At 34.6% G+C, this 20,435-nt stretch overlaps 2 protein-coding genes across 4 annotated transcripts in view; one reads left to right on the top strand and one right to left on the bottom strand.

Annotated features, from left to right (window-relative positions):
- Positions 1–36: 36 nt before the first annotated feature.
- Positions 37–19,670, top strand: Trmt13 (tRNA methyltransferase 13 homolog). Of its 3 annotated transcripts, XM_003478962.5 has the most exons (11): positions 41–324; positions 3,422–3,468; positions 3,553–3,619; positions 5,878–5,940; positions 6,828–6,897; positions 7,195–7,301; positions 7,616–7,783; positions 8,141–8,213; positions 8,895–8,969; positions 12,316–12,739; positions 13,367–19,670. In XM_003478962.5, the coding sequence occupies exons 1-11, from the start codon at positions 178–180 to the stop codon at positions 13,560–13,562; spliced, it is 1,437 nt and encodes a 478-aa protein (XP_003479010.1). In that variant the 5' UTR covers positions 41–177; the 3' UTR covers positions 13,563–19,670. The 3 variants fall into 3 exon arrangements, with proteins under 3 accessions (XP_063110909.1, XP_003479010.1, XP_063110903.1); XM_063254839.1 differs by lacking the exon at positions 13,367–19,670 and having other exon boundaries at positions 37–324; positions 12,515–12,737; XM_063254833.1 differs by lacking the exon at positions 3,422–3,468 and having other exon boundaries at positions 52–324.
- Lrrc39 (leucine rich repeat containing 39) overlaps positions 13,164–20,435 on the bottom strand; it is a 33,365-nt gene continuing 26,093 nt past the window's right edge. Inside the window, exons 7-9 of the mRNA XM_003479173.4 lie at positions 18,703–18,855; positions 17,459–17,598; positions 13,164–13,827 (exon numbers count right to left, since the gene is read on the bottom strand). Coding sequence (XP_003479221.1) covers positions 13,772–13,827; positions 17,459–17,598; positions 18,703–18,855 — 349 coding nt within the window. The 3' untranslated portion in view covers positions 13,164–13,771. The remainder of the gene's footprint in view (positions 13,828–17,458; positions 17,599–18,702; positions 18,856–20,435) is intronic.

The raw sequence follows: 20,435 nt of genomic DNA on the forward strand, positions 1-20,435 counted from the left end.
CATCAGCCTCTTCCTGTTTTGCCGGAAGAGGGCGAGGACGTTAGCTCTGTTGCCTAGAACTGACCTGTGTGGTAGGATCTGAAGCTGCCATGTTTGTTAAGGGAAGAGGATCTGAAGGGAACTGAGAACTGTTGAACTGGGCGCCAGATGCTTGTGGCTAGGAGCAGACTCTGAACTATGGCAGCTTCTGTGCCGACGCAGCCCGCGATTGGTTTCCCAGCGGAGGGTAGATGCAGTTACTATGTGGAAAAGAAGAAGCGGTTCTGCAGGATGGTGGTGGCAGCGGGGAAAAGATTCTGTGGTGAACACGCTGGCGCGGCGGAGGTCTGGTATCGCCCTACCCTCCTGAGAGTCGGAAATAAGTTCCCTGGTCGTGTCGGTGCTGGAACCTGGCCCCTTCCCTCCGACAGGTTTCTGCTCTGTCCCCCAGATTTCCCCGCTCTTACTTCAATTAACGTATTTTTAAATTTCCTTCGGAGCGGATGATGAGCCCTAAAGATTAAGCATTGTTTTCTTTTTCTAAGTAAAACGCCAGCAGTGACACGTTTGTCCTGAACCTGACGTAGGCAATGCTAGAGTTTGGTTTTAGCCCAAGCTACCTCTCTTTTATTTCCGCTCATCCTCGTCTTACACATGGGAAATGATAATTTGTAAAAACCACCGATTTAAGTCCTTAGATTTCACCACCGTATTGTGTTCTAATTATTTGATGAAAGCTACTTCTCATGAATGTACTGGAATGCAACTTTAAAATGTATTTACACTTGCAATCTCTAGAAAATTTAAAACTAGTTTGCAGGAATGGGATAGGAAAAAATTTTAAATGTGTAAGAATTGACCTTTTAAAATAGAAAAACGTACAATTCTGTTGTTAATATACAGTAGTTATGTAAACAGCTGCTGTATCAAGCAATCTATAGTTGTATATTGCGTGTATGTTGCTAGTTTAGGTTGTATATGTGATAGGCAAAAATAAGAGCAAGAAGAGCAGAATGCTGATTTAGAGCATGTCTACTAGGATTAGAATAAACCAAATAGGCCAGCATCTGGTTTCAGTCTGCTGACATTATTTTCTTACTCAGTTTATTTGCATTATTTTATTTCTTACTCAGGTTAATCCTTCTAGGTAAAATTCAGTGCAGATCAACCCCTTCATCTACCACTGCCCATCATGTTTTGGTTTGATTGGTATTTACCTAAAGTGAAGCATACTGAATATGCTTGTTGTGTGATGTATTGTGGGAACCCTTTAAAGTCCATCTACAAGTTGTCAATTCGCTGCTTGTAGAGGGCTAGCAAACATCCTTCGGTTAAAGCAAGAGGTTATCGTAGTAGAAGGACTTTGTCCCCACTCTGTGTTTAGAAATCTGAAAAATGACTAGTGGTGGAATAATTAACAAACTGTGAATAAATCCCTACTGAGGAATAATGATATCTGGTACAATCCCTTGAAGAAAGACTGTCAAACATCAAATGGAAACATTTTCATGACTAAAATTAGGATTTAAAATGTCTCCATTCTCCTGAATCCTAATTTGTTATATAATTGGATATTATCTTTCTTTGTTGAAAACTCACATATAGCTGTGGTGACACTACTTACACTCATTTTTCCCAGTAGTTCTCAGCTGGGAATGATTTTGTCAGACACATGGCAGTGTCTGAAGACATTTTCATTGTCCAAACTGGGAAATGTTACCGGCATTTAATGGATAAAGGTCAGGGACACTGCTAAACCTAAATCACAAGACAGTGCTCTTCACCACAGCCCGCCAAAAGAAATACTCAGTCTTGGAAATACCAGTATTTCCCAGATTGACAAACTCTTCTAAACCCAAATGGTAAATTTAGTGTTTTGTTTTTCTACTCTATGGGTAGGCTTTGAAAGTTAAGATGTCTTTTTCTGCATAGAAGTTAAGTTTTGTTGACACAAAAGCAAGAGATTTTTGCTTTGTTGCCCAGATGGTTCTCCAGTTCCTGGTTTTAAGAAATCTGAGCACCTGCCTCAGTCTCCCAGAGTAGCTGGGACTATAAGGATACCTCATAGCATCTGGCTAGCAGCTAAATTTTGAAGTCAGCAAATAAGGGAAAATTATTGTATAGCATTTCAGAAAAAAGATTGATGATTTCTTAGTTTTTCCATAAAACTAAGTATCCACTGTTTCATGGGGATTCTGAGAGGCCTATCAAGACTGAATTGAGACAAAATTACGAGTGAATACTTGGTCAGGTTTTCTCAGTCTAGAACTATGCTAAATTTTGATTTTTTTTAAAACTCCATCTAATTTTCATGAACCTTGGCAGATAATACCCACTATTTTCTTTCACATGTGTAAGTAAGCTTACCTAGGGTCATAGGGCCAAAAGCTGATAAAGCTGAAAATTAAACCTAAAGAGTCTGATTGGCCTTAGCTTATCCTGTTTCATACAATTTTATAAGAAATATTAGGTCAAATTGCCAACACTTAGCTTTCAGTTCTTTTTTTCCTAAGTGAGTATGGTTAAATGTATTTTAAAAGCGAAAGGATCTAGTAACTGCTATGTGAAAAGTTGCAAAAGCAGTAGAAAATGGCACATGCCAAATTGTTAAAAATGCCATGTTTTATTGGTATTTCTCATATCTTAAGTATGAAGTAATTCCTATGTTAACTAGTTCACTTTTAACCATTCTACAAGATACACATACTTTAAAATGTTATACATGATAAAGAATCCAATTAATTTTTTTTGAGGTACTAGGGATTAAATTTAGGGCCGTTGCACTGAATTATATTCTCATCCCATTTTATTTAAGATATCGTCTCACTGAGTCACTCAGTTGCTGATGCTGTGCTCAAATTTGCAATCCTCCTCCTTCAGCATCCCAGAGTAGTAGGATTATAGATGTATGTATGATGCCTAGCCAGACACCTTTTTTTGTCAGCCTTTTTAATTAGTTAACTTGAAATAAAGTATATTAAAATAGATAACGCAAATTAATAAATTTATTTAATAAAGTAAGTTATTTTCATCGTTAGTGCATAAAGTAGCACGTATTAGATTTTTTTTTTTTTTTTTTGTACTGGGGATTGAACTCATGACCTTGCGTTTACCAAGCAGGCACTTACACTGCTGAGCTAAACCCCCAGCCCTTAATTTCATTATTATCATCATACATCTAATATTATGTATGTAAGCCTTCTCTGTAACTTATTTGAATCTAGAGACTTACTGTCTGTCCAAAGCAGAATTTTTTCCTATATAAATACATATGCATTTGTTCTTATGGTTAAGTCCTATGATCTCATTTTGCTAGTTTTTATTACTTTGTTTTAAAGTTTACTTGCCTTGTTTTGAGAATGCAGATATACTGGAATTAATCTAGTATCCATTAGCAATAAATTTGATATTTTTCGTAAATGTATCCCTTTTGATTTATTAGGAAGAAAATACTCGGAAAAGAATCCTGTGTCCTTTAGATCCCAAACAGTTAAGTATGGATCAGATAAGTTTTTCTCTGCCAGAAACAGTAGTTGTTAAAAGTCTCATTTAAAATTTTCTCTTTAAATTTAGCACAGTGTATGAAGATCAACTAGCAAAGCATCTGAAAAAATGTAACTCAAGAGAGAAGCCAAAACCTGTAAGTATCTGAGCAGTAAAACTGAATGACAAAATGTGGTATGTAATGTCTACATATACAGTACTTAGTAATTCATAAATGTGAATACTCATTTGACAAGGCTTTTGCTTTGAGTCTAGAATTTGGTAAATGCAGTTAAATATATGTAGCATGCATGATTATGAATCTAGTTAATTTTAATTCAGAGAGTATCATTTTATGGAGTATGAATCTACAGAAAATAATTCCACTGTTTATTGAAACATATTTACTTAATGTCTACTACACTTTTTTCAGTAAACTAAAACCCTCATCAAGGAACTTAGGACTGTGAAGTAAACTTGTAAATAAAGGATATTGTTTAGGAATATCAAATGAAAGAAGTAAGCACAGTATGATGAGAGTATGTACTTCCATCAAAATTAAACTCAATTCCCAGGAGTTAAGGTTCCCTAGAAGGAATAATACTAGAACTGAGGCTTGATGTGGCAAGGAAAGGAAGAAAAGTCCATTTACAAGAGCATATGTAAAGTCATGGAGCTGAGAAACCATGTGACATTTTTTAAGAAATCTGGAACTTCATTTGATAGATGGAAAACCATCAAAAGATTTTAAGCTTGGGAATGGCATGGTCAGACTCTAAGAGAATGTTAGTGGTAGGGGAGAATAGCTTGTTGTCGGGAAGAATAAGTAGGAGCCTATCATTGAAATCCAGATGGACATGGTAAGTAACTGAATTAAAGAAGAAAAGAAGAGTGGAGATAAATTGAGGAATCATTGAGATAGCAGTTTCAATAAACCTTAGTAACTTACTGAAAATTCAAAGTCGGTTAAATGAGTCTTAAACTCAGTGGAAAGGTTGAACAATTAATCAAAATTTGGAAGTCAAATATATACAAATGTAGGTGAAGCTTTGGATTTTTGAGTTACCTAGAGTAAGTGACTACAGGAAAAAGAAAGAGATTTATTCAATAAATACTAAGTGAGTGCTTATGCCAGTGATGACGAACCTTTTAGAGCTTTCAATGATAGTAGCCGCTTGCAGCACACATGCCATAGATTCACCACCACTGACTTAAGCCAAACGTTCTGCCAAGCACTTTTCATAGAGGACCATTGTAATCTATTAGGGAAATGGACAATGTAATACTATGTTCTATGTGTCTGGCATCACAGAGGAATTACATAAGGTAAGGACAGGATAGAAACCATGGGGTAACAATATGATAGTTACTAAAGATCAAAGGCCTTAGCAAAATTGGTATTAAATTGGGTGGGTTAGGCAGAAATTGGACTAGAGTATGTTGAGTCAGTGACAAATAAGATAGTAAAAGCCTTGATGAATCTTTCAAGAAATCTGCTATGAGTGGAATTTGGGAGTTTGTGGGAGTTAGGAAGTGTGCAAGATAAAGGTAGTGTGTTTGAAAATGAGAGAAATGCAGCTTTATTTATATGCTTAGCTATTAGAAATTGGAAGAAAAGAGGGTATCATTGACACTGGGAGGCATCTCAGGAAGCAAACAAGAATAAGGAACAAAATAAAGGTAGAAAGAGGAGGACTAGCTCTTCCATTGACATAGATGAGAAGTAGTAAAAGATAAGTATCAGTTCAGGTGAATTTGAGCTGATAGGAAAACTAGTTGAAAAACTTACTGGATGGCGGTACTTTTCCTACCAAGTTAAAAGACAAAGTTATTGAGAGGGATCATATTGTAGTAGGAGATTCCAGAACTGTGGTTATGAGGAATAATTGGAATAATTGTTGGGCATCATTGAGAGTCAGACTGATTATAGAGATAAAACATTTGAACTGTCACCATCCCAAATGACTAGATAACTTTTCTTTAGCAGTATTTAGCAGGCTTCATACTGGAGGAAAAAGCCATTGTTTTAGTTACTTTTCCTCTTTGCTGAGACAAAATACCTGATACTCAAAGTTAGGAGAGGAGAGATTTATTTAGCTCACAAGTTTGTTTTTTGTTTTTGCTTTTTTTTTTTTGTTTGTTTGTTTTTTTGTACTGGGAATTGAACTCAGGACTTTGGCAAATCTGTGATATGCATTCTGCAATGGGCTATTTGTATCATCGAAAGCTCTGAAAGGTTCGCCATCACTGATGTAAACCAAAGCAGGTACCATAGTATTAATTAATAACTAAATGATTGGGAGGAGGGGAGAATGGCAGCTACAGAGTATGGGATGAAGGGAATAATCAATTTTAGCTTAATTTTTTGTCAGCTTCATATTAATAATGCTATGGTTTTGTTTTGTGTTTGTCAAGGATTTCTTTATTCAGGATATTAATGCAGGCTTAACAGATGAAACAGAAATACCTGAGCAACTAGTAAGTATTTGATTTAATATTTAAAAGCTATTTGTAAACTATTTGATTGTTGTGAATAATCTTTGGAATAAATTTATTGCTTTGATGTGGTATTTTTATGCAATGGAGTATTACTGTGCCATAAAGAAGAATAAACTGGAGACTTTCATAGGTAAATGGATTCAATTTGAGACCATACTCATTAGTGAAATAAATAAGACACACGTGTAAACATCGTATTGTCTCATTAGTGTGAGAAACATGCATATGTGTATGTATATGTATAGAGAAAAGATAGTTAAGATAGTTATACTACAGATTTCTCTGAGTTCACTGAAGAGAAGATTTGTGTTGGTATTGTTCAGACAATTAAATGCAGATGTCTTGTGCTCTCAATGAATGGTTTGGGATGACAATGTGTGATGTATGTATCATTGTTGCCCAATTGATATATTTTGAAACTTTGTTTCAGTTTTCTTATTTTTATTTCTTTTTCTCCTTGAAATAAAATGAATTTGGAAAAATGAATAAATAAATTTGTTGCTTTGAATTTAAAATGCATTGTTCTATAGAATCAGCATTTTTAATGATGATTAGTTGCCAGACCAGCTTATGCCTATAACAAGATCTAATATGGCTCTGAGTCCCTTCCATTTCTAGACCTTTCTCAGTCTAAATCTCTTGACCCTGAGAACATTAGGTGGATTAAAGTAGCAGGGCAGAGATTGAGTGAATACTTAGCAGTTGGGCCATTCTGATAGCGGTTTAGGGAAGTGATCTCGTCAGAGAGCAGAGCCAAAACTGCCATTGGGATTTGTCTAGCTGTTAAGCCTGTACTCAGTGCTTTAGAGCTATGGGCTTTAAAGCAATTTTTTAGTTACATTATTTAGTTTTATTTTTGTATCTAGGTTCCAATTTCTTCTTTATCTGAAGAACAGTTGGAAAACTTAATTAAGAAATTGAAAAAAGCCAGTAAAGGTAAGTCTAGCCTAAAGTTGCTAATTAAATTTTTTTGTTGTTGTGTTTTTTTTGGTGCTGGGGACCGAACTCATGACATCACATTCGCCAAGCAGACAGTTAAGCCACTGAGCTAAACTCCTAACTAAATTATTTTAGATGTAAGTAGAGTAAGTAGGTAGTATATGAGTTTTTAGAGTAAGTAGGTAGTATATGAGTTGATGCCTTTCTGATTTACAAAATATTACTACCATTGCTCAGGGCCCTATAGTTTCATATTTGGTTGCTTAACCTATCACACATTTATATTTGGTACAGGTTTGAATTCTACACTTAAAGACCACATTATGTCCCATCCAGCGTTATCTGATGCCCTGAGTGACCCTAAAAATGGTGATTCTGCCATCAAGCACCTAAAGCAGCAGGTATATTTTGGCCCCAATAACTACTTTGTAAAAATTTTTTCTCAACATAGTTTATAATGAAATTTTACTTAATCTATTTTTCAGGGTTCAAAAATATTTCCATTTCAAAAATATGTATAAACATATATTTAAAATATTTGTCATGGATATGTTTCTGAGTAGAGTATTAAGTATTTAAAAGTATGACAAAAAATTTAAAGTCAAACAAATTATCAATGTGAATATATAGCCTTATGTAGAAATATCTTTGCTGTTTTCTAATATGAGCTAAATGTGTTGTTTTAGTTTATAAAATAATCTTTTGAAGTTTGTAGGCTTCTATTTTAGGTAACATTGAAAAATTAAAGTTACTTGGCCCAAGAAGATGCTTTGTTGAGTTTGGAGCAGGAAAAGGAAAATTATCTCACTGGGTTGATATTGCTTTAAAAGATGCTGAAAAAGTTCATTTCATTCTAGTAGAAAAAGTGACCACAAGATTCAAGGTAAGTGTTACAATTTTCAGTATATTAGTAACCCAACTTCCTAATAAGATATACCCCCAGCCTTATTTAAAAATTTTATTTGAGACAGGATCCCACTAAGTCACAAAGTTGTCCTCATTAGGCTTAAACTTAAAATTCTCCTGCCCTAGCCTCCCAAAGTACTGGGATTATAGGCTTGTTGTGCCACCTCATTCAGCTTAGATTGTGCAGTCTTAAACTTTGTTATTTATTCTAGTTTTTTAGTAGTAAAAATTAAGATAGGAAATCCTTTAGTCTGAATTTGGAAAACAAAAGTATTTTCGTTAAGTTTGCGTAACATGAAAAATCATTGTTACACTAATGTTCTGTTTAATGCAGGTGGATGGTAAACACAGAAAGAAAAATTCAGTGTTTGAAAGACTTCAAATTGATATTCAACACTTATGTTTGAGTAAGTTGTGTAACTTTCTGTTGCTTTACCATGAATTACAGGCATGCAGAAAGTTGCTTAGAAATCCAGTGATGCAGAACATGTGCTTCAGAAAGAACAAATTAACCCATTGTTATTAATATAGAATCTTACATGTAACAAATTAATGAATTATGATTGAAACTTTAAAATTTTTTTCAGTATCAACTGGAAATGAGCTGTTACATTTAGATAGAGTTTAAATATTTTGATTATATGTCCTAAATTACTTCTTTTATCTTATTTAAATTAGTTTTGTGTCTGCTCATAACATGAACTAGCCTTCTTCCTATAGAACAAGACTTTACCAAAATCATTAAAGAAAATGAGATATAGTTGTCTGCCTTGCTAATGTATATAAGAAACTTTCTAAAATTTTATACTGTGTTGTCACTGCGAAATTCACATTTCATATACACATATCCCTCAGTCATCCTAATGCCCTTTCTCTACTTTTTTTGTAGTTTATTATTTAAAAAGTAAATAATAAAAACGTATCTCAGCAACATCTTACTTCTACTAATTTTAACCCAACATTGAGAACCCAGCATTTATATATAAATTATAAATTAAAGTTCTAATTAATTCTTTCTTTTAGAAGGCTACATTAAATCTTTTATCCCACAAAAGTGCTAACCTAATTCTTGCTTCCTTTTATTTCAGACAAGATTCCTGTGCTAAGAGAAGGAAAACTGCCTGTGGTAGGAATTGGAAAGCATCTCTGTGGTGTGGCAACAGGTATGTAAACACACTGATGTGTACATGAACACATCACGTTAGAGTTGAATGGCCCCAGCCACGTTAGTGGTCTCCTTTGAGGAGCTGAGATTTCTTATGTTTATAGCTCATCAATCTTCATAGTAGCACTGACCTTGTGTTATGTCAAATATAAGGCATTCCTATTTATCTGCTCATTTTTACCAATTCATAGGATAAATTAAGAGTTTTGTGTATAAGTTGTATGTTGTGTGGGACAGTAAGGTTTTTTGGCTTATAGTGCAGTGAAAAAGAAAAAGAAAAAGTTCATTTAGAGAAGCTTTATAATTCTACCCCAAAAGGTACTGACTTTTTGAATGGAGATGATTGGAAAATATCTTTAACCTGTCTTGCTAGAAGATCATTGTTTTTCAGGATTCTGGGAGGAAAGAAATTTTAGGCCAGAAAAAAATCTTAAGATATCTTGTTTAAAACTTTTTTTTTTCCACCCAATCTAGTATGGTAAAGAAACATCATGCACTTAGGAATCAGTCTAGCTTTCAGCTCTTCTGTATAATTTTAAACTATCTGAGCTTGGTTACCTCATCTGTAATATAATGATGATAATGTAATTTACAAGGTCACATGTAAAGTGCTCACTAAATATTAGCTGTTGTTCATCTTATTCCTGGCTTCTGCTAGTTTCCTCCTCCACACACATGGGAATCTGCTATAAGACATTATCTGCTTGGCTTGAAAAAGACTTTGAGTACTATATAATTAGATAGTTCTTCATAGTTTTTAGAACACTTCACATACCTTATTTAACCCTCATAAATGCCTTCTGAAATAAACAATTCCACCCTTGGGTTTGGGAGAAGCGCATAACCTTTGACTCATCTAATTCAAATTTCACATACATGTAACCTACAATAGTGATTTCTTATGTTCCATACGCTTTACCCCCATGATTCATTCCAATCTGAATTCCTCTTTTGTCTCTACTGCTTTTGGTCATCTTCTTGACATCGTTTTTTTTTTTTTTTTTTTTTTTTTTTCAGTGACACTTCTTTCTCAGTTCTTCCCCTTCACTAGGTCCATTCTTGCTGCTTATTTCCTGGTCACCTTCCTTTCTCTTGGTCCCCTAGTATTAATATTCAAACCCATCATACAAAAAATGTGTCTTGGGGCTGGGGATTTAGCTCAGCGGCATAAGCGCCTGCCTTACAAGCAGGCAGTCGTGAGTTCGATCCCTGGTACTGATAAAAACGAAAAAGACCAAAAAAAAAAAGAAAACAAAAAATGTGTCTTCCCCCTTCTTTGGTAGGCCTTTGTTAGCTTTGTTATTCAGCAGCATCAAATCTGGTATACTTTACTGTACACCATATTGCTATATAATTCTTAGAATTCCATTGTCATCCAAACTAAAACCTACTCGGTTTCTACTCATCCTTCAGCCCATTTATTACCACTTTCCTGCAGCCTTCTTAAATAAGATGTGCCTCCTTAGTTTTATGGGAATACCTCTACGCAACTTAAACTTACTATCATAACTGTTTAGATAACTAATTCTCCCACAATGATGTGAATTTTTAAGAAGAGGATATTGCAGTGCAATGTTTGGTATATAACAAGAACTCAGTGAATGTTTTAATGAGTGAATGAACGATTTTAATTACTAAGTATTTTTTAGTTTCTAAATATGTAGGTTTATCCCTTAAGATCATTATAAAAGCCAGGAATAGTGGCACATGCCTATAATCCTAACAGGAGACAGAGGTAGAAGGATTACCAAGACCAGCCTAATTTACAGAGTGAGATTCTTTTTCAAAAAACAGAAAACAAAAACAAAAAAATCACTATAAAAAGGCATTAAAATAGATTGTTGAAAGTTCCTTTTTATTTTGAAACAAAAATCCTTTTAATTTTTTTTTTTTTTTGTTACTCTCATTTCTGAAAATCATTTATGTAAGTTAAATGTGAGTAAACTGCCTGAATATATTTTTTAGAAGCCCAGTGCAGTGTTCTACTTGTAGCCCCAGGTGCTCCGGAGGTTAAGGCAGGAGGACTACAAATTTAAGACTAGCCTGTACAATTTAATGAGACATTCATCTCAAAATTTAAAAATTAAAAAAAATTCTAAAAGGAGGAAAGAAAGGAAGAAAATAATAGTTTATAAAATAATAGATTAGCTGTCACTTGCTCCAAATAATAGGTTCCCAATGGTTTGTTGACTTAAATTCATACATTGAATTAAATTTACTAATGAAACATCAAATCATTTAATATTCACTTGTGATATTGTAGGGCAATAAAATTTAAAAATATACATTTATTTTGATTGCTCATATACAATATGTATAATTAGAGAAAATGCAGGTTTCTATGATGTATATTTGTGATCAATGTAAGCAGTTTTCATCATCAAAAATCCATTTTAAAAATTTTAGAATGTATCAGTTTTTTTCATTTTAATTGAAGTAATACCAATCTAAATTTGTATATGTTAATCATTACATCCTCATTAAATACTTGCTGACTGGGGCTGGGGATTTAGCTCAGCGGCATAAGCGCCTGCCTTGCAAGCAGGCAGTCGTGAGTTTGATCCCCGGTACCGATAAAAACGAAGAAAAAAAAAAAATACTTGCTGACTGCAGGCATAGGTTCAGAAAGGTGACTTAGCAAAGCTTACTTTGCACATTGTGATGCCCTTTTGTGCAGCTTCAGTTCATCAGTATTCACAGTGAATATCTTCTATTTCAAGACTAGTTTCTTGACCTACTGTAGCTGAACAGGTTTCTTGACATTAAAACTCCTATGAGATATAAGTGTAGGTAAATTAGTGTTTTCTGGTTTTGGTTTTTTCCTCCCCCTGCACCAGGGACTGAACCCAGGACACCACACTGAATTAGATACCTCGCCCTTTTTTATTTTTTATGTTGAGACAGGGTCTCACTGAATCTCTAAGTTACTTAGGCTGTGCTTGAATTTGCAGTCCTCCTGTCTCAGCCTCCCAGAATGCTGAGATTATAGGAATGTGCCCCTACACCTGGCCAAGTGTTTTCTGTATTAAGTCATTTCCTCAGCCAGGGTAGAAGAAATGAGAGGCAATCCAAGTAATTGAACATAAACTTTTCAGATTGTAGAGAGCTTCAGATAGTTTTACTGGGAAGTAGGCTTCATGTAAAATAAATCACTAGAGAAATTAATATAGAAAAGAACAAATTTGCACAGTTGATTTATGATACAAGTATAAAGCTAAATAGGTCTTTTACTGTTTTTATTGCTAGGTTTTTTTAAAACCATACTGTTTAAGAAATGTGAAAAGAAATAAAATACTTATTTTTAAAGATGATGTGGTTTGGGGGCCACATAATTGTGTTTGCAGATCTTGCATTACGATGTTTGGTTGAAACCTATGCTGCCAGTTATGAGGAAAGGAATGAAGAACCTTTAGCCAAACGCATAAAGAATGATAAAACAGAAAAAGAAATTAACACTTTGACCAAGGAAGGAAGTGAAAAAAATGTCCCAGAGAAGTGGACTCCTGTGGCTGGCATTGTTATTGCACTCTGTTGTCACCACAGGTGTGATTGGAGACATTATGTGGGCAAAGAATACTTCAGGGCACTAGGCCTTGGAGCAGTGGAATTCCACTATTTCCAGCGAATGAGTAGTTGGGCGACTTGTGGGAGGCAGAAAGCATCACTGGAATCTTCAGATATTACTACAAAGAGAAAAAACGATGATAGTGAAGAGCATGATGGTGGAGAATGCAGCATCACAGAAGAGAGCACTGACAACTTACCTGGGTGAGTAACTACTTTTATGATGCACGACACTAAAGGAGAAATGTTTTGTTATTGCTGTGCAGTACAGTACTCCCCCTCCTTATCAATGAGGAATACTTTCCAAGACCTAGTGGATGGCTGAAGCTTGATGGTACCAAACCCTATGTATAAGCGCTGTAGTACCTCCAAATCCAAATTCAATCTGATAACTTAGTGGCTACTGGGTGGCTAATGTGTACAGCATGCCTGTGCTAAACAAGGAGACAGTTAACGTCTGGGGTGAGAAGAAGTAGGCTGCACAAGGTTTCGTCATGCTACTCATAACAACACTAATTTAAAAATGCCTATATTGTTTATTTGGGTAATTTTCTATGTAATATTTTCAGAACGCAACCTGTCACCTAAACCCACAAAAAAAGTAAAATCATTAATAAGAGAGGGCTACTTTTTTTTTGATGACCATTGTAACAATTTATTCATAAGTGCATTATTTTTCAATGTAATTTTAAAGTAAGTTAGAATATATTTTTATTTTGATTCTAAAACATGTCTTAGAAGCATGGGACATGGCATATTTAACAGCTTTTTAATAAATGTAACTAAAATAATTTTATAAGCCCTAATTTTTTTTATGTTTATTCAATTTAGGCTTCTTACTGTTGAAGAAAAGAAGAAAATAGGACGTCTTTGTAAACTGCTGATTGATCAAGGCCGAATCCAATATTTAGAACAGAAAGGATTTAATCCTGCTTTACAGTACTATACAGACCCTTTGGTGTCTTTGGAAAATGTATTGTTAACTGCTTTACCAATTCATTCTTCATTGCCAGAAACAACCACTTAATGGAAAAGAAATTTGAATATCAACCGTCTTCCACCAAAAATACCTTTTTAAATTATATTTTTATATTCACAAAAATGTAATTTGAAAACATATCTTTAAAAATACTATGGCCTCATTCATCTGTGGTAGTAGCTTTGCTTTTTACTTGAGAAATCCAAGTATTCACCAAATTCTGAAAAATCTTCTTCAGCAGGGCATTTTGAATTATATTATCCATCAGTATTTATACAGGTTGGTAAAGTAGCTGAACACTTGACTTGGTCATCTGAAAAACATATCAACATGTAACTGACATATTAATTTTCTATCTACAGTAATTGGGGTTTCCTTTGGTTTTCTTTAATACTTTTTATATCTCAAGTTCAAGATGTAATAATCAGTTGTCAGTTTATAATAAGGGCCAGTCTTAGAATTTAGCATATGTGTGAATATTTTTTTTTCTATACAGATCTGGAGCCAGGAATGGTGATACATATCTGTAATCCCAGCACTTACAAGCCTCAAGCAGGTGAATCATGAGTTCAAGGCAAGGCCAGATCAGGCTACATAATGAGACCCTGTCTCACAAAACCACAAATAAATAAGTAGAAACCCACAATGTTCATAATCTAATGAAATCACCTTCTGGCTTTCAGATCCTCCTGTATTTATATACTACCAGAATTTGTCCATGACAACACCAAAACTGAAAAAATATTTTCCAGAGGAAAAATTGCTTCATTTTTATTGAATTATTATATGACTTTAAAAAGATATTTATAAGCATAAATTACAAAGTAAATTTCAAATTTGCAAATAGCTTCTAAGTTATACACACACACACATATAATTTATCAGGCTATTTCTTACAGATATAATATAGACAATAAGTATGTTCTCTATTGTTTGAGAAAATAGCTTGGAATAAGGTAGTAAAAGATGAAACCAAAAACCTTGTCACATTTAGGCCTTATTTAACTGGTGAATGGTTTCTATGCACAAATATTAAACCAAACATATGGTTGGACTGTTAGTCCCTTCCACATCTTATCCTTGATTTGTTTCTACGTTTATTTGTAAAAATTGTCTTAATTGTCAAAACATGCTAAGACATCCAGGATTATTAATTTAAAATATTATAATGATATTCTAAGGTAACTATTTTTATCCTGTGGTCTATGATTATGTGAACTGTAAATAAGAAGCCTAATCCATTTTTCATTCCTGCCTTTCTACGTTAATTTAATCTCATTTGTTTTGTCAATCTGCCTAGATTCAAATCCAGCCCTGTCACCTTTAGTAGGTGACCATGGATAAACTCTTTGTGCCTCAGTTTGCTCCTCTGAACATGGGGATGATGATGATGACGATGTGCTGATAATAAAACCTACCTCACTAGTTTGTTGTGTGCATCAAATGAGGTAACACAAGTAAAATGCTTAGAATCATTCCAAGCACAAAGTAAACAAAATACTAACTAGAAGTAGTAATTCCTGAATCTAGTTTTAATAACATAATAGGCAGGCATTTGTTTTATTATCTCTTTTAAGTTATTAACTTCTTCCTCTTGTTGTCTTATGTCAATATTACTAAAGTAAGGTAATTTTTTCAAATGCATTTTTAAAATAAGATAATTTGATTATTTTTAAGTTACTCATGTTCCCTAATCTAGAGAACATAGATGAAAGGGATGCATCATTTAGTAATGAACCTTATTTTATTGTCAGAAATGCTCATTTGTGTCATAAAATTTATTTTGTATCACTCAACAATTTATGCCCAGAAATAAAATGTATTTTACAAGAAATATAATCTCAGTTATGTTCCATGAGGTATTTATATACATGCAAGGATTATAGTGATTCAGCTTACTGATGTGCTTCTGATAAGGTACTGAGTACTTTATAGGAAAATAAACTTATCTTAGAACATTTTAGCTTTAGGTCATAATTATTTTCTTTCCTAGCCTTGTTTTTTCTGACATGGCATGAAAAAATGACCATGTGGGACATGCGGGTTCAGCAAACCCCTTCTTGAAGGTCATATTTATCTATGCCAATGATGGCAACCTATTCAAGTTTTCAGTGATAGCAAACAGCGCCCCGTGGCACGGGTGCCATAGGCTCATCATCACTGATTTATACAGTGACCATATCCTACATGCCGACAAGTGCATCACTGTTAAAATGAGCTCATCCTCTGCTTCTACCACCAGATTCTGCCCGCCAAACCAGCTTCTTCCCCATCTCTGCACCACCGTCCATTCAGCTGTCCTCTGCTCCCCTAAACGACTCCCTCTTCTCATCTTCATTCAGTTATCAGTTCTGTTTCTCTCTTATTTATCCCCTGTTTCATAAATTAGGCCCCAGACTACTAGAGCTTTTTTCCTTGTGTTCTCCCAATCTGTCCTCTATGCTTCTGAGACCTTGTCACAGTAGAATTAATCATTACTTCCTAAACTGGACATTGGCATATATAGATTTCAGTCACTTAGTGTCATAACTTAGATTTTTAAGTCTGCCACTGGATATTGGAAAAATGACCTTCTAGTGGAAAAACTCATTTTTAAAAGTATTTCTTTGAAATGAACTAAAGTCTACTTGGTCAGTCAAAAACTCCACATTTCAGTGATTTATAGTCATGATTGCTATTACATTGTAGTTCCCATTTGTTTCATGAGCAGAATTGTGCTTCCCCTCTCCCCTGAGAATCATACTCAGCACTTTTCACTTAGCAAGCAGGCACTGTGCATCTAAGCTATATCCCCAGCACTGTCATTGTGCTCTTTGCCCTGTTCTGCTAATCATGGTTTAATTTAAGGCTTAATTTAAAAAAAAAATTGTAGGTAGATGTATGGACCTATAAACTGCATCCCATGCATGGGATGCTGAGCTAGGAAGATCACAAATTCAAAAGGCCTGACCAATTTAATGAGATTTGTTTCAAAATACAAAAAAGACTGGAGATGTAACTCAGTGCAAAGGCCCTAGGTTCAGTCCCCCATACTGAAAAAATCTAAATTACACTAATTCATTGAAATCTGTATATCAAAACTTCACATTCTACTAGCTTAGTAGTAGCATGCTTGTCTAGCATGTCTGAGGATCTGGTTTGATCCCCAGCACTGCAAAAGTGACAACTAAATAACAGACTTTTCTCTTAATATCTTTCATTCCCAAGTAAAATGGTTTTTCGATATTTGTTAACAGTAGAAAAAGGGAATGGCAGAGATCTGCTCATACTTGAACTAACGTATATGACAAGCTGGTAGACAGGTAATATATCTGTTAAGAATATGTCTTCGGACCAGGGATTTAGCTCAGTGCTATAAGTGCCTTCCTGGCAAGCACAAGGTTGTGAGTTCCATTCCCAGTACAAAAAAAAAAAGGTGTGCTCAGGCTGGGTGTGGTGATGTGCACCAGAATTCCAGTACTCAGGAGGCTGAGGCAGAATTACCATGAGTTCAAGGCCAGTATGCTACAGAGTGAGATTCTGTTTCAGCAAACCAAAGGACTGAATTAAGTCTTCATTCCTTTGGTTGAACTTCAAGTGCTTGGCCAAGGAGTTATTTCCTGATTCCAATTGAAAGCTTTACAAGCTCTCTTCAAGCCTTTACCTGAATTTTAAATTTTTTATTTATTTTTATTTTTTGTTTTTTGGTATTGAGGATTGAACTAACAATTTTGTGCTTGCCATGCAGGCACTTAATAGCGCTGAGCTAAATTCCCAGTTACCCTTATTTGAATTACTAACAATTGAATTTCATTTTTTTCTCCCATATTGTTGGCCAAAAGACCAAAGTTTTATAGAAAAAGCAAGGTAGAAATCAAAGGAATTAATAAGACAGAGGTCAATTATATATGCACTCCTCTAAACCCCCCCCAAAGAAAGATTTAATCTGTGTTATATACACATACCTGCTCTTCTCCGGGACTCCTGTATGTATATGTGCATAAACTGAAGGCCAAATAATTCCTGTTCCTCCTCTTCATCTGTACTTTCACTGAGCGGAATTGTTACTTCTAATTCCAGTGGGTTGTCTCTAAAGTTGACAAACCTAGCAGTGCACACACAAACACAACAAAAAGCAATTTTATAGTATGTGTTTCCCTGGAAAGGTTAAATGGTAATATAGTAAATTGCTGGGTTTTTAAAAACTAGTTCCAGTAACTGAACATTTTGGTGAAGTGTGATATATCCCAAGAATCTGTTTCTTTCCTAGAAGAAAAATATATTAGCTATAGACAACTTTCAAAGATTATAAACATAGCAACTATTAGTTCATAGTATACATTTGACAGTTGATGGTTTAACTTAAGAGCAATTTTAATACATCTTAAATACACAATGCTATGAATTTAGTTACCTGTGTATGCCTTATTTATCCTTGTGCCTTCATCATTCAGTATAGCATTAACAGTTGCTGATTAAATAAAGGCCAAGAAAAAATGCTGCGTAAATGTATGAATGAAGAATTTGTTCTGGGAGCTTTGATATCTAGTCTCTTATTCTCACTGTCAACAAATTAGATCTTGGAAAAGAAACCCTTAATGAAGTCCTGACATTAAGTAGTAAAAAATTATACCATCAGTTGCGTAACAGCCTGTGTCCATTTGTAGTTACTTTGGAGGTAAATAATTGTATTTATCCTTTTGGTTTTATTTTGTTAATAAAAGTATTTTAGAAGTATAAAGAGAATTTTCATGAAAAAGTTACAAATGTAAGATATTTCTTAAAGCTAATAAATCTCAGTATTGTCTTAGTTTCCAATTTCTTAAATAGTTGAGAACAGATCATATGAATACTGTTTATCAAGTTATACAATTTCTGCTGGGCATGGTGGTGCATGCCTATAATCCCAGCATTCTGGCAGGAGGAGGCAGAGAGAAAGTACAAACCCAGACTGATCAACTTGGCAAGATCTGTCTCAGAAGAAAAAGTTGATGAGAAAGGTAGAGATGTAGCCTTGGGTTCCATCCCTAGCACTGAAAAAATTTGTGTGTGTGTGTAGAATCCAATACTAAAAATGGTTTTAAAGTATATATTCATAATATATATACATTCATAGAAATAAATCAAATTTGTTAGTAACAATTTTTCCACATTTCCTTGTTCTGTGGCCAGAAATCAGTAGGTTGGTTTTATGTCTACAGATTTTTACCTCAGATTTGCCATTTGCTCCATGTACACTGGAATATCTTTCAGTTTATTGTTGCTCAGAACAAGAGTACCCAGATTTTTCATATTGCTGATTGTTTGTGGTAAGCATGTTATTTCATTCCGTTGTAGCCATAATGTATGCAGACTCTGCATTCTGAAGAATTAGAGGTTTATGCAGTTAAAAATAAATACATGAAAAAATGCTCAACATCACTGATCATTTGAGAGATGCAAATTAAAACGACACTGAGATTCTATTTCACCTCAGAATGGCTGTCATCAAGAATCAACCAATAACAAATGCTGGATGAGCTGTGGTGAAAAAAGCAACCCTTCTCCCCACTGTTGGTGGGAATGTAGACTGGTGCAGATAGAAATCAGTGTGGAGATACCTAAAAAGCTTGGATTGGAGGTTCCATGACACCCAAGCTATTTCCCTTCTGGATATCTTCCCAGAAGAATTAAAAATATCATACCACAGCAAAATATATACACCCATGTTTATAGCAGTACAATTCATAGTAGCTAAATCTTGGAAACAATCCAAATGCCTATCAACTGAGGAATAGATTAAAAAGATGTGGCATTTCTATACAATGGAGTACTACTCAGCCATAAAGAAAGATTGACAAGACTTTGAAAGGTAAATGGATGCAATTTGATACCGTACTCATTAGTGAAATGAATCAGAATCACATGTGTGAACATTATATTGTCTCCCTTGTGTGGGAAACTGAAAGTAAGTTCTAAAATGTACAGTAGATATTGTGAAATGAGAAGAAATTGTTCAAAAGGAAAAAGGAAGTAGGATAGGTAAAAGGGAAAAGAACAGTGAAAAAGCAAAAAACTCAAGTCAGTTATACTATCAGTGTGTCTTAAGTCATTGAAAAGGTTTGTGCTAATATTGATTGGAGAAGGTTTTATGCCCATATGTTGTACCCTAAATAATTAAAGATTACTTGTAATGTATTAACTATTGTTGTTCTCTTATTTTGTTATGAAACTTTGTTTTACTGTTTTTCCATAAGATAAAAACATATGAAAATCTGAATTCTTATTACCTTAACAGTGAGACATCTGCTTTCAGTATCTCATTCAGCCAATATATTTATTGAATTAACTAAGTACATTTCCTGGTTACTAGGGAAACTATGAGGAAGCTAATCTCCACAGCATAGTACTCATATCCTGTGATGGTAGAAATGAAATCAACATATTTGAGAATTCTGCACTTTTCTCACGGTTTTCTTACAAAATAATAAATGTTACCTAATCTGAGGCTTGCAAGAATAATCAAATTATTACTGTGTCAACTGGTTGTGGTGATGTAGACCTGTAATCCCAGTACTCCAGGAGGCTGAGGCAGGAGGATCACAAGTTCAAATCCAGCATAGGTAATTCAGCAACTCAATTCTAATCAGAGGTGGGGATGTAGCTCAATGTGAAGGCCCTAAGTTCAAATCACAGTACACAAAGGGACAGCAGTGGAAGGGTTCAGGGAAATCATTACAATGCAAAGTCAAGGCAGTACACATACTGGTTAACAGTGTGGACTCAGGCCAGGATGCCTGGGTTCAAATCCTAACTAGTTAAATGCCTATTAACTGACCTTGGGCAATCCTTTCTCAAGTGTATGGAAATGGCTGGCATGCACAAAGCAATATTATTGTTGTGACATACGCTTGTTAGTGTCTTAAAGTCAGTTTTTCCACCCCTTAAGCCTTTTATACTTAT

This window comes from Cavia porcellus, unplaced genomic scaffold, assembly GCF_034190915.1.
Source record: "Cavia porcellus strain 051 isolate PalLab524CR breed Dunkin Hartley unplaced genomic scaffold, mCavPor4.1 scaffold_1, whole genome shotgun sequence".
Lineage (NCBI taxonomy): Eukaryota > Metazoa > Chordata > Mammalia > Rodentia > Caviidae > Cavia > Cavia porcellus.

Excerpts from the sequence above, each read along its gene's own strand:
- Trmt13 (XM_003478962.5), top strand. The coding sequence starts at position 178 with ATGGCAGCTTCTGTGCCGACGCAGCCCGCGATTGGTTTCCCAGCGGAG. Across the intron at positions 325-3,421 it reads AACACGCTGGCGCGGCGGAG|GAAGAAAATACTCGGAAAAG; the intron begins GTCTGGTATCGC and ends TTGATTTATTAG. Across the intron at positions 7,784-8,140 it reads AAGTGACCACAAGATTCAAG|GTGGATGGTAAACACAGAAA; the intron begins GTAAGTGTTACA and ends TGTTTAATGCAG.